The following is a 16,257-nucleotide window of genomic DNA, read 5'->3' as shown; positions in this document are numbered from 1 at the left end:
TTTTTATTTAATTTACTATCTTCATCTTCTAAATCCAGATAAGACACCTGCAGTTGCTCTCTGGAGACGCTACTTTTATTTTGAAAAAATGTGCGTAAATGTCCTGACGCTCTTGTCGAGCTTTACTCTGAAAGAATCTGCGCTCAGGTACAGCAGCGCATCGCGCTCGGAGAGATATTTATAGCCCGGAGCGAGGCTGCAGCACGGAGATAAGGCTTGGGACCAAGCCGCGGGCAGGGAGACAGACAGGGCTTAGGGGAAATAGGACAAATCAAAATGAAACGCTTATTTTCGGTACTTCTCTTCGGCGCGGTGGCGGCGGTCGCCCTGGTCCGCGCCGCCGGGACCGACGGTGAGATTTCCTTCGAGTACCACAGTTATGATGAGCTGCGGAAGGCTCTGGTGTCCGTGTGGCTGCAGTGCCCGACCATCACTCGCATCTACACCATCGGGGAGAGCTTCGAGGGCCGGGAGCTGCTGGTGTTGGAGATGTCCGACAACCCTGGGACGCACGTACCTGGTCAGTTTTTACGCAAACGCAAACCCCTTTACTGTAGCTTCACACTGCGACGAACGCGCACCCCATCCCATCCCACCTCTCTCTCTTTCTCTTTGTCCCCGGGTTCCTTGGAATCTCCTCCTCATGTAGTAACACAAATACATCACAAAAAACCATTGCGCATTCATCAGCAGCCATCTGAGGTGGTTATTCTTACGTTTTGGAGCTTTACGCGGTAGAAACATGTGGCTGATGGAGATCCGCGGCGGAGGAGCGCAGGTGTGAGACGCTGAACGCAGGGCCCGACGCCTCACTTCAGAAAGGATCTACATGATAGATTGTGGGATCAGCCGCGTAAAGCCGCCATTTTGCTGGTTGATAAGCATCTCTGCGTGATCATCCCGAGATTTCTTTAAAAAAAATATATATAAAAAAAAAAAAATTCTAGATCAAATTATGGCTGTCATTTGGAAATCTAAAGCGGAAGAAGCGGCAGCAATTACCACAGCTTAAACATTTAACTGAATATCAAATTACCCCTGATTCCCAGTGGGGGTTATGCAGTTGTGTTTATTAATGAACAGGGATTCTATCCATCATTCTCCTTCTTGCTGACAAGACTGGAAGATAGCACGGAGCAGGGATGGGAGCCTTTTTCTCACGGGCAACTAGGCAACCAACCACCATTGCTGTTTTCTAAAATCACTACTAAGTAGAAAGAAAAAGCACATATGATAAACACATATGATAAACCTGCTAGATATGTGGTATGTGTTACAGAAGAACATGTGATTGCGCTGTCACAAAAGACAAAATATTTGACTGCTCCACTCCTCGAGGAGAGAATGATTGACAGCAACAAGATGAAATTTTCCATTGGAAGCCATATTCGGGTGGTGGCGGTGACTGATGACCCTGCTGAGCCTGACGAAATAATGGTTGCGCAGCATCAAAAAAAACAAAAACTATACATCAAGAAGCAAACTGGCTAACAATGAATGTGTGTCTTTAGTGTGTAGCTATGAGCACCTGACAACAACTGCAGGCATTAAGACCGATCACATGCGAGAGCTGAGACCAACTTGTGATTTAAATTCTTCTTTCTTGAAGCATTGTCACACAAAACCTGTAAGGATTCTCTTCAGATGAGATTCAGCGTCAACATAAAGCAGGAGGAGATTAATTTCATCCAAATAAATCTAAAACAGAGCCGTTAAAGAATAAATGTAATTACTGTATGTAGCTGAGCTTGTGGTGATTTAATTGCATATCTCACGTGGCAGTTTAGTTATTAAGGTATATATATATACACAGTATATACACACTGTATATATATTGAAAACACAGGTTGTGTGTTTCCAGCTTTCGTGGTCACAGAGTGTAATGACCACACGGATACATGAAATAAGCCTGTAATAGTGAGGCGGGATGCGAAGGCATGAGTCACAGTAGCCTTGTGGAGCACTTATTACTACCAGATGAGTTTCCAAGCTGCTGCCTCACCAACAGGGGCAGCACCTCCCCCTCCTCTCGCCTCCTTCCACCTCTGCTGAGCAAAACATCCATAGCAAGAAAAAGAAGGCGGGGTGGGGGGTGGGGGCAGGAAAGAGAGGGAGAGGAGCTCCAGAGACTGATAGGGAAAGGACGACTGGAAGGAAGTGGCAGATGATGGTTTTGGAAATGATGAATGTGTGCACCGACATCTGGAGTAGTATTTTTTAGATTCTTTTCCAGGTGCTCCGGCTGTAATTTATCTGGCCCCGCAATGTGTTGAAACTCCAAGGTGGGGCTGAAATAGCGGTTGCCAGGGCGACAGATCGGCTTAGTGGACTGAACTGACTGGCAGTTCATTGGTTGGTTGGTTGGTTGGCCGGCCTGGGAGGATGATGGTCGTGAGCTCATACGTCTGGTCAGTGAGCAGCCATCTGTTATACACTGAGGTAGCTTCTTATAGGACAGAGTGTAAACATGTGTTACATGTTAATGTCCATGATGGAAACCAGAAACAACGTTCAACATTTTGAAGTTAATTCTCAATGATGGAAGCTCATTTTCCTCTTTGCACCTATATAGTTTATTATAGTTATACTTTATTATAGGTTTTATTATAACAGCAGTTAGCTTAGCCCTTATAAAACGACCACTCCTGGAAATCAGAATCACATTGGTGCTATGATTAGTTTGCATAAATAATAAATGATCCTGCTGAAATACAGGCACACAAACAAACAAACACAACCTCCAGACTACCCAGTAGCTGAATAATGAACTCGGTATGAGGGGATGTTCCTTTGTGTGGAGACGTCACCATAGTAGATTTAAAAATGGACTCATGTAGGGCTGATAGAGATTAAATGAATGGAGTCACTTTGTGTCCTGTGTTTTTTCTTACTCCTATTCGAGTAAAGTATCTGAAAAATACTTTTTTCAGTCCTTACATCTGGGTCAAATCTGAGGTGAAAACAAGGCTCTGGCTAAACTCTGTCGACTCGCGTGTCTGGAACGTATTTACAAGGCTGCTGGTACGAGCACAGAACTTATCTCATAACAGGTTTGTGTTTGTCTGAAGGTCCATATGAGGCACTGTTTCATGCTACATGCTGTAAACCTTCCTGTGTTGACGAGATGCTGGACTGTTTTCTCAGATGACAGGAAATGTGTATTCCCCCAGGGAGCATGCACACAGATTCCATTTGAAGTATATAGCATAAAAACATGGTTTTAGTAGCTTACAGGACCAACGCGTTGTTTGGGCCGATGGTAAAAACAGCTGAGGAAGACGAGAATGATAAATGGGAATATATAAAGAAAGAGGGATAAAGAGGAATAGTCCAACAGGAAATGATGACGAGGAGGATGATCAGAAGAGAAAGGCCAAGGTGTAAGCCAGAGGTCATTTATTATGTATGAGGCACGCTTCCTGCTCCTGGCTGCCTCCTGCCAGCATCTTCTTTGTGTTGCTCTTCTTCCTCCGCCATCGAAGCCTCTTTCCCGTTTCTCGCTTTTTCAAGATGTATATTTTTTCTGCATCCACGGTTCCTTTTTGGTTTCCTCACTATTTTATGTCTTGCAGTTTGTATTTCTTTGTAATTTGCATGAAACACATTCTGCAAAGTTCTGGTTCTGACCATGTTGTGTGACATCACTTCTTGTCATGTAACGTATGAGTCAAAGTCCCGGCTCATGTCATGACCTCTGTTGATGCTCTGACTCTGATGTTTGTGTTTCTGTGTATCAGATGACACAAAGCTAACAAAGTGCTGTTAATGTATCTGTGTGTGTGTGTGTGTGTGTGTGTGTGTGTGTGTGTTTGTGTGTGTGTGTGTGTGTGTGTTTGTGTACACGAGACAGACAGAAATAAAGTGCATTTACTCAGCCTTATAGCTGATGTGGCTCCTCAAACACCTGCCTGCGCCATGGTTACCACGATTACTGAGACAACTAATGGGCAGCCGCCTCAGTGATGTCGAGGGCAACGGTCATTATGACGCCGTCACCTAGGAGATCGCATTGATCACCTGCCAGATGCTTCTGATAGCTTTTTACAAAGCGTAGAATGACGCAGCGGGTTTTTTTTTTTTTTTTTTTTTAACCTTCTGATGTTTTTTATTGACCTGTGGAAAATAGAAATCAGTCAGATGTTAAGAGAGGAGAAATACGTCAAAACCTTCCCAAGCTCACGGAATATTTAGGATCCCTTATCAAAAACATGTTGTATTGTATAAAACTCAAGCAGCAGGAAAAGGTGAAGGTTCAACACCCAGACCCGCTCTCTAACTTGGCAACAATTGCAACACATAATCAGAGTTTTCATTCCACATTTTTTATCACTATACACTGGACGCCAATTTATTTTATCCATTATTTTTGCTTTCTGGAATCACAAACGCTTCTCGGTTTATTGAGGTAAACAACTCTCTATTTTTACACCTAACAAAACGCCAACTCCTCCTACGCTTTAGCGTCACGAGACCCAAACAACACCCAACATTTTTGCATGTTTAGTCAGGAATGGTTTTCTCCTTTCTTTGTGTATGTCTTCCTGTATCTGAGTCAGATATGTCAAAACTTAACAACGCTTTTGTACATATGAAATACTTTACATGTACACAATTCAAGTACTTGGAATGCGGTCTTCCATCAAAAAAAAAAAAAAAAACACTGCACAAAAATCACCAGCACAGTTTCTATATATGAAATGATCTCATGTCAAATAGTAAAATATTCCCAAGAACACTTTTATGTCACCTTGAATAAGAGGTAGTGGTTGTACAAGAGAATAAAAGCTTAGTTGTGAAAATAAATGAAGATAAAAAAGAGAAGACAGTCGATTGCAAAAGGGTTTAGGATATTTTGATGTGTTCTTTCAGTGGTTTGTTTCTCTTTCAAGAATTAATTAACAGTGATAGAAATAATCTTTAAATCTTCTCCCATGTGCTTTGCATCAGCAAATTACTTTAAAAGTCACTCAATTAAATCTTAAAGTCATCATTACACACGTGTCGGAGAAAGGAAAGGCGTTCGTCTGTGTAATGCCTTGAAGCTGATAGAAACTCGTTTAGCCAGAGCCATTTGAACTTCAAAGCGTGTGTGTGTGTGTGTGTGTGTGTGTGTGTGTGTGTGTGTGTGTGTGTGTGTGTGCCTTGAAAGCCTGTCAAAACACATTTAGCAACATCAGGACAGAAAGAGTTAATTGTAGTCTTGAAATCATTAGCAGCGACTCAGAGACCAGAGTGTTTAAAAATAACTTGAACACCAGATGTGTGTGTATGTGTGTGTGTGTGTGTGTGTGTGTGTGTGTGTGTGTGTGTGTGTGTGTGTGTGTGTGTGTGTGTGTGTGTGTGTGTGTGTGTGTGTGTGTGTGTGTGTGTGTGTTTGTGTGTGTGTGACATCAAACATACAAAGAAATTTTAGCTGAAATGGCTAAAAAGAAAATTAAATGACGCCCATGTACAGCTGTATGTTGGGAACTTTATTTTTATATTTTGAAATAGCTTCATGGAGGAATTTAAGTGAATTGGAAATTAATAAAAACACAGAAAAATACCCCCGCCGCCACCATAAAAACTGGACCTCTTCTCCATTTCATAACTCAAACTGTTCTTCAGTGTTTAGAACAGAAACAAAGAGCTTCATTAAATTAATTATTCATTTGTTTATCTCTCCCATGACTGTGTATTTGTTTATTTGTACACAGAGAGGGAGTGGCTAATTAGTGTAATAAACAAAATGTTAGGGTTAGATAAATGATAATGTGTTCCTGTCATATTTTACCTATTTGTCTTTTCTTCTGGCAGCGAGCACAGCAGCTTAAGGAGCAGATAAAAGATGCCTGAAATGATTTATTTTATTTATCCATCTAATTATCTGAGTGTCACTGAACTGTTATTTTGACGGGACACATATTAACCTGCCAGACACAGAATAAACTAAGATGCCCCCTGTGAGAAATAGTGGTTGATTAACATTTTCTAAAATTCTATAGAATAAAAAAATTATAGCAAAATAATCCACAGATAAATCAAAAATGAGAACATTGTAATCTTTATAAAAAATGCCATTTTTATGCATTTATTCTCACATTTGAGGTGTTTTAAATTTTAAATCATACACTGGAGTTAAGCAGCAAGCCTGTGCTGTCGTCCAATCAGATCCCAGACCTGTCACTGCTGAGAACTGCCCTCCATTGAGATTTAGGCAGAACAGCGACTGTCAGTGTGACTCAATAATCCCAGTCGTTATTGTCCAAATGGAGTTCTGTTCAAGTCTGTTTAACCTAAATCTTCTCAGTGTCATTGTGTTTGTCACTGCTGGAGTGTGTAGCTACAGCATTACAGTCGAAGAGTGTGTGTGTGTGTGTGTGTGTGTCAGACTGACTTCCCTGACTAATGTGATTTACTCGTGACCTATCCGCCGTCTCCCGGCCCAAAAGAGATAAAGGAAAGGTTGCTTTTGGATTTCTGACTAAAGCGGCTCCTGTCAGAGTCACACATGACGCACAACTTGTTGTTTGCATTCAGCCTCTCACCATTAGTGTGTTTCTGTTCCCTGCAGGTGAGCCGGAGTTCAAATACATCGGCAACATGCATGGGAACGAGGCCGTGGGCAGAGAGCTGCTCATCTACCTGGCTCAGTACCTGTGCAACCAGTTCCAGCAGGGCAACGAGACCATCATAGACCTCATCCACAGCACCCGCATCCACATCATGCCCTCCATGAACCCCGACGGCTTTGAGAAGGCCGCGTTTCAGGTGATTACACATCAAGAGTAAAAAAAAAAAAAACTCCACCAAGATCCACCTAACAGATCAAGGTCAGAGGACGGTAAACACTGACTTAAAACATTTTTACTTCTTCACTTCTGTGTGTGTGTGTGTGTGTGTGTGTGTGTGTGTGTGTGTGTGCTTTCACGTCGTCTCCTGTTCCTGCTCAGCCTGGGGAGATCAAGGATTGGTTTGTTGGCCGCAGTAACGCTCAGGGAGTGGATCTGAACCGTAACTTCCCCGACCTGGACCGCATCATCTACATCAATGAGCGTGAGGGCGGGGCCAACAACCACCTGCTGCAGAACATGAAGAAAGCTGTAGATGAAAACACCAAGGTATGAAAAGACACCTGTTGTTGGTATAGATCATGGATGTCAAACCCATTTTCACCGAGGGCCACATCAGAATAACGGCTGTCCTCGAAGTGCCAGATGTAAAAAAATATTTAAAAGATTTTGCTGCAAGACTGAAATGAGCAATGATCTCAAAAAAGTTGACCCCCATTTATGGGGTTAAACTATGAGAATACATGCAGACAAAAAAAAAGGAGGCCACATGTAACTTAAAAATGTAACTAAATGTAACTCAATGTAATCTCAGTTACAAATATTACAGCTACACAGAAAAAAATCTGTTTACATGTATTTGTAGACACTAAATGATGTGGAGGGGCCACATTTGGCCCGCGGGCCTTGAGTTTCACACATGTGGTATAGATTAACCAATAGAAGTAGTTATATAATAAAGTCCAATCTTAAATATCTTTTTTTTCTCTAAACACAATGACCATATAAGGCAGTAATTTCGTCACAGACAAATCTGACGCAGGTCTTCTTTCCTTTGCAGCTGGCTCCAGAGACAAAAGCAGTAATCCACTGGATCATGGACATCCCTTTTGTCCTCTCAGCTAACCTGCACGGAGGAGACGTGGTGGCTAACTACCCGTATGACGAGACCCGCACTGGTACATCAACACACATGTGGAGACACAATCAGAAGCTCGCTCTGCTTTCTTGTTGCGTCGTCGTGTTCCTCTGGCTCACGTGATCAGTTTGCACATTTTACTAACACTGATGCAGGTGTTCAGTTAATTCTCCTTTAATTCTTCCTTTGCTCTTTCTGTTCCTCCTCCAAGGCTCCACCCACGAGTACAGCGCCAGTCCAGATGATGTGATATTCAAGTCTCTAGCTAAGGCTTACTCCATGTACAACCCAGTCATGTCTGACCCCGACCGACCCCCCTGCCGTAAGAACGACGATGACTCCAGCTTCACGGATGGCATCACAAACGGAGGAGCTTGGTATAGCGTGCCAGGAGGTAAGACAGCTGGATCCCCATTTAATATATTATTGATTAGTTTGGCCTGAGAACAGCTGGCCTAGGGATCCCCCCCGGGAGGGAAGTATGGGCATCCCTTCTGAGACTGTTGCCTTCGCGACCCGGCTCCAGATAAGGGGTTGAAGATGGATGAATGGATAATTAAGACAGAATGGGAAGTTTGGGGGGGTGTCGAGATTTGTGATAAAATGTTTTTTTTATTAATCTCATTAAAAAATATCCTATTATCCTAATAAGATATTTTATTTACCATTTAAGTTGTTAGTGCCATCTGGTGGATGACACAAGCAATTGCAACACTAAATTATGTATTGTACTATAATTATAACCAAACGTTAAGTAATATTTGAGGATTCGTCATGTCATTAAAAAATGTAAAAAGGCTTATGAACAGGACGACTCCCATTAAAACCACAGAGGCATTACTGTCTGCTGAAAATCATCATAATCAGGCAACTGATGTGCATTCTGATGCGTTTATTTATGTGAGAATTAATGTCTTCATTTAAATTTTGCAGGAATGCAGGATTTCAACTACCTTAGTAGCAACTGCTTTGAAATTACTTTGGAGCTGAGCTGCGACAAGTTTCCCAGTGAGGACACACTCAAAACCCACTGGGAGCAAAACCGCGACTCGCTGGTCAACTATATCGAGCAGGTACGCTTGTGATAATATGTTTTCAACGTCGTTTAAAAAGGAAATTGACTAAATGGCACACAGTTCATTTTTTGTAAAATTAATGGTTGACGTTTTAGGTTTATTGGTAAATACAGCCGTGTTTTTCAGGTCCACCGTGGCGTCAAGGGCTTTGTACGTGACCTGCAGGGAAACTCCATTTCTAACGCCACCATCTCTGTGGAGGGCATTGACCACGACATTACCACAGGTTTGAGCATCCATTGTAAATTCACGCAATGGTGACTGTGCTTGAACAACATTGCCACACACTTTTTTCCACCTGTTGTGATGAAAGGATTAAAGTGTTGTACTGCCATCACGTGGACAAGAGTGGTACTGCAGCAACTTTCAACAACTCCTGTGATCAGAACACTTTGTGCTGCTTGTATTTCATCTTTTTCTTTGTGATTCACTTAAATGTATTAATGAGAAATTCTTTATGTTGCAGCCAAAGATGGAGACTATTGGCGCCTATTGGCTCCAGGAAATTATAAAGTGGCAGCCTCTGCACCAGGATACCTGACTGTTATCAAGAAGGTGGCTGTTCCTTACAGCCCCGCAACCAGGGTAAGACTCAGTCAGAACTCAGCCTCAAATGCACTTCTACTATTAGGTTAAAAAAAGTAGCTAAGAGAAGCTCTGAGAATGTTTTAATAAATTAAAATTAAAAAAACAAGCCAAAAACGACTTTATGCTGTTCCCAAGTTATTCCTATATCACCAGAAAAGTGGTTTTATCGGTAATAACAACAAATAAAATCCACCTTTTTTTTAGACATTTAGAAAGAGTAATATCTGTTGAGAAACAATCTAGTGACTCTACTTCCCACCTCTCATCCGTTTCCACATTGCTCTCTCTGTGTCAGGTGGACTTTGAGCTGGAGTCTCTGATGGAGAGGAAGGAGGAGGAGCGGGAGGAGCTGATGGACTGGTGGAAGATGATGTCGGAGACGCTGAACTTCTAAAGCGTCGTCTGGCTACCAATCGGACGAGACGTCTGCACATCGATGTAATATAGTCGACATTCTGTGTGCCCATTCACTCTAAGAAGAATATATTGTCTTTTATTTGTTTCCTTCTCTTTTGATCATTATTTTAATTGATTTTGTTGTTTATTAATGTAATGGTTTGCCTCATACTCCTGTAGATTGTTTGGATGCACAAACATGTACTGAGAATGCAGGTAGTTTGCTGGCAGTGAGATCTCCGCTGACCTCTGTGATATTGTGTTCTTTATCGTACACGTGATTGATGACCATGACACCCATCATATATAACCAATGATCAGACAAGTAAACATGTATGTTACAGATCCGTTTACATCATTCTCCCATGACTCTGTCCATAACAAATCATCTGTTTTTCATGTTTGAAATGTCTCTGTTTTAATTCAAACACTCGACTTTGGTTCATACAGAAACACAACTGTAACTTTAACTGTTATATCCTGTTAAAACATATATAAATAACACTCTTATTTTTAAATAATCTGGGACATTAAAAACCTTAAATCACTGTAAAGATAATTCTGTAAACGGCCAAGCTTATCTCCAGGTTATGTTATCGGTGTTGACTTATCTTTTTTTAAATGGCTGCAGCACAGATTTGATTTTAGCACAAGATTAATGGTTATAATGTATACCGTATTTATGAAACTAGGCATAGCAAGACATATGTGGTTTTTGTAACTCGAACAAAAAGAAACATCACAAAAACCAAAGGCCATGACTCGTAGAAATCTGTCCGCCTCTGTCGACCCGAAGCCATTCCTTTGTATCTGCACTACACGTTTGATCCTGTGGTACATAAGGGACTGTAGCACGTTAGAATTATAAGGATAAATTAATGCTGACCTCCTGGTGGACTGTGTGGTTGCAGTTCATTAGGTTGAGACCACATGAAGAATTTATCGAATGTATAGCTATAGAAAACAGCTTCAAATGTAAACAAATGAACTGATCAATAAAGCTCCCCTCTTTATGTTGTCAAACTTCACGTCACGTTGTCTCTGATTTTGTGAAAGTAGGGATGTCAAACTCAGGAGGCTGAGGCCTCTCTGTGTTAGTTAGTGGTTTCATTTTATATAATTAATACCTGACATGAACAGATGAATAAACGCTCATAAATAAATGATGTAGGGGAAACATTTGTAAGAAATGTGTGTGACTGAAACTTGTTGAGTTGATGCCCCAAAAGCTGCTAATATATACAATACAGTGAGATATATTGGACCCTTCAGTTGGAGGTTCTTTTAAGTGTTTGGTGTAAGTGAAATAGTGAAAGTTTTTTCAAATTTGACAGCCTTCATATTTAAATTTAAATGTTTTTTTAATTTTAAATTTAAATTTGACAGCCTTTATATGACACAGATTAAACATATCTAGCTTGTGGCGATACATTATATTATGATTTTGTTATTTCAAAGAATACATGGAAGTTAATAGAGGTCAAACATAAACCCCCTAACATCAGGAAGCACCAAGGCCCGAAAGGACACCTGGACCAGATTCAGATGATGCTCTAGTTGTCCAAGTGATTGATTAAACTGAATGAAGGATTAGGATCCCCAGACTGGACGAGTGTCTCCCGCTGCTGCCAGGTAAAACATCGGATGTGTTGGTCCAGAAGAGTTCTGCACAAAGAATCCATAAACTTCCCTCTTCCAAGCCAAGGACTCAAGCTTTGATTCATTTTGTTTTGGCAACACCCAAATAGTTCTATTCCCAATAACAGTTCACACAAATGTCTCACGAGAAAATTAAGTTGGGTTTTTATTTTAAAATGAAAACATCCTTCAAAAATACTATATCAATGTAGAACAGAAACTATAACCTTTTTGTGAATCAGAATCAGAATCAGAAAAGGTTTTATTGCCAAGTACAGTAAAAATTACTATCGAGGAACTTGACGCGGTGACGGTGCATTGAAAGGTGGAAGAGAATAATAGGAATAGAAAAACTATTTACAATTCACATTACGGTGAGTTGAGATAAACTGTATAAGGATGGTGTTTGCAGGCGAAGAAAAGAAGTCCAAACAGTAAACTGTCTTTGCAGCCTGGTGAGGGGTGGATGGTTACGGGGGGGGGGGGGGGGGGGGCATTGTTTGTGAGGCATGCAGTACAGCTGTGATGCTACAGGACTGCATAGTTTAGTATTCACACAAACACACAGACACACAGCAAGGGTGGCACTTTTAGTCCAACTATGTAGTTGAATCAGCTGTTTTTAGCATTGGATGCAAACTCTGCAGATCAATGGCTTCTTGGCCTATTAGTCATACCGGCCTTATTAGCATCAGCTATTAGCATCTCCTCATCAATACAATTGATCAAGCTGCTTTGGTTTTGGGACAGAGGGAGACACAGAGGAGAACTGGCGAGAGAGAGAGAGATTAAGATGTAAATGTGATGAGACAGTGGACAACAGTCAAATGGAACATTAAACAATGTAAGTGTTTGTTAGAAAGACAAAATCAAAATGGAAATGATTCTGCTTGTCAATGAGTGGACCAGTAGATTTATTTCTCCGAACTGTTCAAACAAAATGTAACCATTTGCTGTAATCTGGAGAGTTGGATTCAACTTTTAAAATATTTATCACAATATTTGAAAATTTTTATGGATGAAATATTTGATCAAAAATAATTTGCAGGTTTATTTTTAAAAATTAAATAGATTTTTACTGGCAGATTACTTGCAGATATGCATTTTTATGCATGAATTATTGCTGCAGTACAACCCAGAAAGTTTTATACATTGACATTTTGAAAGAGAAAATCTTCTGTTGTTTGGTTTCCAAACTTTTCTGCTGCACAAAACTTTGATTTTTTTTGTCCATGGTCAGTACTCTTATGCTGTTCCAGGTGTCCTGCGTGTTCAGGGTGACAGCAGCCCGTCTGCCCATTCATTGCTCGTCTGGTCCTGCAGATGACAGCAGTGTGCTGATGACGGTAGGGTCTGTAGAGAGTCAGTCCCTGCAGTGGCTCTAAAGGAATCTGATCAATCATCACTATTTGGAATTGATTATGGGCTCTTGCTTCACAGGAGAATTGATTTATTTTGTACCAAAAATAATATAGGTGTTTTTTTAATATCTATGACAATGTGGTGACCTTGACAGTATTTTAATAATGCATTTCCTGGCCCTTTTGGATTATATAAAATACAAGTGAATCATATAAAATATAAGAGAATCATGTAAAAAAATCATGTAAATCATTATAGAATCATGTAAAAAATCATCATAGAATCATGTAAAAAAATCCCAAATGGAATTATATTTATTCAGTCTTAATTGTATATCAGATGTGTGGTTGTAAGCACCAATTAAATATCCGATAACGCATGATATAAGGTTTCCATCGTGTCCGATAGCTGAACAAAACCCTGCTTTAATCAGACTGTATATCACAAAGTGACATAAACTCACTGGGTGGATTGGTAAAGGGGGAACAGAGCCTGACGCCTGATCCTAAACTAGACTCTTTCTGATCAGATTAAACAGCTACGAAACAGAATCGTTTGGACGTTTCACAGGTGGCCGGCCTGGCCGCCTTCCCCTGTGTCGGGTGCCAGGGTGAGAGTTAAGAGGAAAATGTGCAGCATAACATCTTGAATGTCACGGGCCTATCATTTCACAGTCAGACCAGGACTGACTGAAACTGAGACATCCCATCTTCTTTGTCTCCTCTGGTTTAATCTCCCTGTTTTCCATCTTTTCCTCCTTGCAGCTGTTGACTTTTTTTTTTTTTAAACAGGCATCCTGCATTCATTCTTCTTCTCTCTTGTGAAGAAGAATGAACGAGGAAAACGGTCCATGCCATCCTTTCCAAATGCACAAACACACTCATGAATACGAGACCGCAGGATGGCATCCTGACTTTTCCAGCCCCCACCACCTCCACCTCCACCAAAAACCTCCACAACCACTACCAGCGGGCATGGATGAACAAGAGGAGAGATGAATGAAGGTGAAGAATCTGAGCCCTGAGAGGTGCAAACGAGAGGAAATAAGAGTAGGAGAGAGAGAATGTCACGCACAAGTTTGCTTTTAAACAAAGGATTTCCTCTCTGTACCTTGTCTTCCCCTCGTTCTTTCTGTTTACATAAGGAAAGACTATTTCAAATAACTCAAAGAGAGTTGCTGGTTCAAAGTGAATGCTCTGTAATCTAAGTTTCTATTAAGGGAATAAACTTTAGAGCTTACTGCTGTGGTGCCAGCAGACACTCTTCATGACACATTTTGATGAAATGGTGATGGAGTTCTCTGCCTGCCCTTTCCTCCTCAGAAAATGCTATCACAGAGTCAAAACATACTTCCTTTTTTACTTACCTCAGGTATTCTTATCATTTCTGCCCTTCCTCTCTCCCCACCTTTTATCAGTTCATTGATGTTAGAGACTGCATACCTTGTAGAAAAACGTGCTCCTTTGTCCATTGCGGTAAATTGTTTTTGGCTTTGTCACAAAGATTTTACAATAACAGCAGATGAGTAATGAGGATGGACGGCCAGAACATACCATAACCCCCGTGGAAAAGGATGACCGGTGTGGATTTAGGAAAAAAAAGGGTCCTGATGCATAATCAAGATTGTGAAAAGGAATTAAAGATGTTTTTCTTTCAACAGCATTGAGGAGGAATGACAATTTTTTTTTCTGCTCTTGAGAAAACTCCAAAAAGCCTGAAGGCTCACAGGGTTGAAGATGTTTTTATATAAATAGAGATTTAGATTGCACAGTCGCTTCACTTAAAGTAATCTGTATTAACTGTTTTATTTCTATAGCTATTCTCCTGCTGTTGGCTCGGAAAGTTGTAAAAGGGCAACAGGAGGCTGAATATTCAAGCAATATTAGCATTGTGCTTCTGACAACCACACATATGTTTAATATTTGTGGAAACAGCCAATTGAAGTCATTGAAACAGTCATTGAAGATTATCCTGTTTATAACGTGTGTTTCAAGATGTTTCTATGGATTCTGCAGTACAGTTAATGTATTTGATGTTGAAAACCAAAACGCTGATTTCCTCAGTACTCCATCATAAATTTTGATTCTACAGTTCAAGAAATTGACTGGATGAAAAGTGTTGAAGTTGAACAAAGAGATCAATTTTCTCTCTGTTCAGACAATCCAGTCTTTTATTATTACCTTTATCTTCCAACAGCAGTGTTCCAAGAAAGCACACAGATCTACACAATGTTGAAACGCCGACAAAATCAAACTTTTTATGTGCATTTTGTGGAAAAAAAAATTGTTGAAGTTAAAAAAAAAAAGTTATTCTGAACTTCTTTTTTTTTTTGAATGACTTGCTAAACTTAGAAAATAATCGTTAGATGCAATCTTTTTTCACAGAACCTCAACCGGCAGAATGTTTGATATTTAAAAAGATGGATTTTGGCCAGAGTGGCTTAAAAGTTAAAGTGCAGTGCAAATCTTGTGAAGTCGAAGCTCTGCTTATAGAATTGATGGGAAAGTGTGTTTAAGGACAGCAAAGCTAATAATAGTACTCTAATACCTGCAGACACAGCACTTGTGGGAGTCTCGGGGGGGGGGGTGCTCAGGGTGAGGGCTCCTCTTGATGGGAGTGTGTGTGTGTGTGTGTGTGTGTGTGTGTGTGTGTGTGTGTGTGTGTGTGTGTGTGTGTGTGTGTGTGTGTGTGTGTTTTCAGGGAGGGGTGATGGTGGCGGTGGTCAGCGTGTCGGACCGAAATGCTGGCGAGGTACTTTCTCAGAGTTTCAGAGACACACTGATCAATACGTGCTTTAAATAGGGACACCAATGCCCCCACAGCATTAATCACAATAGCTGTTTGAGAATGAAGCGTTCTGCTGAATAGGCACACACAAACACACACACACACACACACACACACACACACACACACACACACACACACACACACACACACGCACACGCACATCAACCACAATGCCAGTCAGATGTTTATTCCAATAGAGTATTGGTACATCTTTCTTGGAATTTAGTTTGTGTGCAAATCCTATGGAAGTGTGTATCCTAGCAAATATGTTAGCATTCTATATGTAGATGTGATAATATTATAAACATAATTTCTAATAAATATAAACATGAGGATGCACATCCTAAGTTAGTTCAGAGAACAACCTCAGAGAGATGCTGCGGCTGCTGAGGCCTGAGTAAATAAATCTGAGATCAATACGAACTCCCAGGTGAGTGTTGACCTACACAGTGTGTGTGTGTGTGTGTGTGTGTGTGTGTGTGTGTGTGTGTGTGTGTGTGTGTGTGTGTGTGTGTGTGTGTGTGTTGCCTCTGAGGGATTTGTGTCCGTGCTCCAGGCGTGTGTGTAGTGGACAGCTTGCGGCTGGATTGATAGAGTGACGTCAGCCCGTCGCTACCTCTCCCTGAGGCCAGGATTAGTTGGTAGCAGCAGAGACAGGCTCCGGTAATCTCCCGGTAACAAATGGGGGGAGTTGGTCACGTTCAGAACCGCAGGTCCC

General features: G+C 41.0%; 2 protein-coding genes across 3 annotated transcripts in view; both read left to right on the top strand.

The window, feature by feature from the left end:
* Positions 1-142: 142 nt before the first annotated feature.
* On the top strand, positions 143-10,777 carry cpe (carboxypeptidase E). The gene is made up of 9 exons (XM_068321611.1): positions 143-520; positions 6,554-6,750; positions 6,933-7,100; positions 7,612-7,729; positions 7,901-8,083; positions 8,623-8,762; positions 8,892-8,991; positions 9,232-9,350; positions 9,649-10,777. Exons 1-9 carry the CDS (start codon positions 277-279, stop codon positions 9,745-9,747), a joined length of 1,368 nt encoding a protein of 455 aa, XP_068177712.1. The 5' UTR covers positions 143-276; the 3' UTR covers positions 9,748-10,777.
* A 5,446-nt stretch (positions 10,778-16,223) lies between these two features.
* Positions 16,224-16,257, top strand: part of tll1 (tolloid-like 1) — a 34,785-nt gene continuing 34,751 nt past the window's right edge. For both annotated transcript variants that reach the window (XM_068322154.1, XM_068322156.1), the window contains exon 1: positions 16,224-16,257. This exon is cut by the window's right edge and continues 96 nt beyond it. The gene's annotated coding sequence lies outside the window, so the exon portion shown is untranslated.

Source organism: Antennarius striatus, chromosome 8 (genome assembly GCF_040054535.1).
Source record: "Antennarius striatus isolate MH-2024 chromosome 8, ASM4005453v1, whole genome shotgun sequence".
In the NCBI taxonomy this organism is placed as follows: Eukaryota; Metazoa; Chordata; class Actinopteri; order Lophiiformes; family Antennariidae; genus Antennarius; species Antennarius striatus.
Note: the sequence above shows the minus strand (reverse complement) of the source record. Positions and strands in the feature narration are given on the sequence as shown.

Bases quoted from the DNA above. Each gene is read 5' to 3' on its own strand.
- cpe (XM_068321611.1), top strand. From the start codon at position 277: ATGAAACGCTTATTTTCGGTACTTCTCTTCGGCGCGGTGGCGGCGGTC. The intron at 7,730-7,900 runs GTACATCAACAC...TCCTCCTCCAAG, and splicing joins GTATGACGAGACCCGCACTG to GCTCCACCCACGAGTACAGC. The intron at 8,992-9,231 runs GTTTGAGCATCC...TTTATGTTGCAG, and splicing joins TGACCACGACATTACCACAG to CCAAAGATGGAGACTATTGG.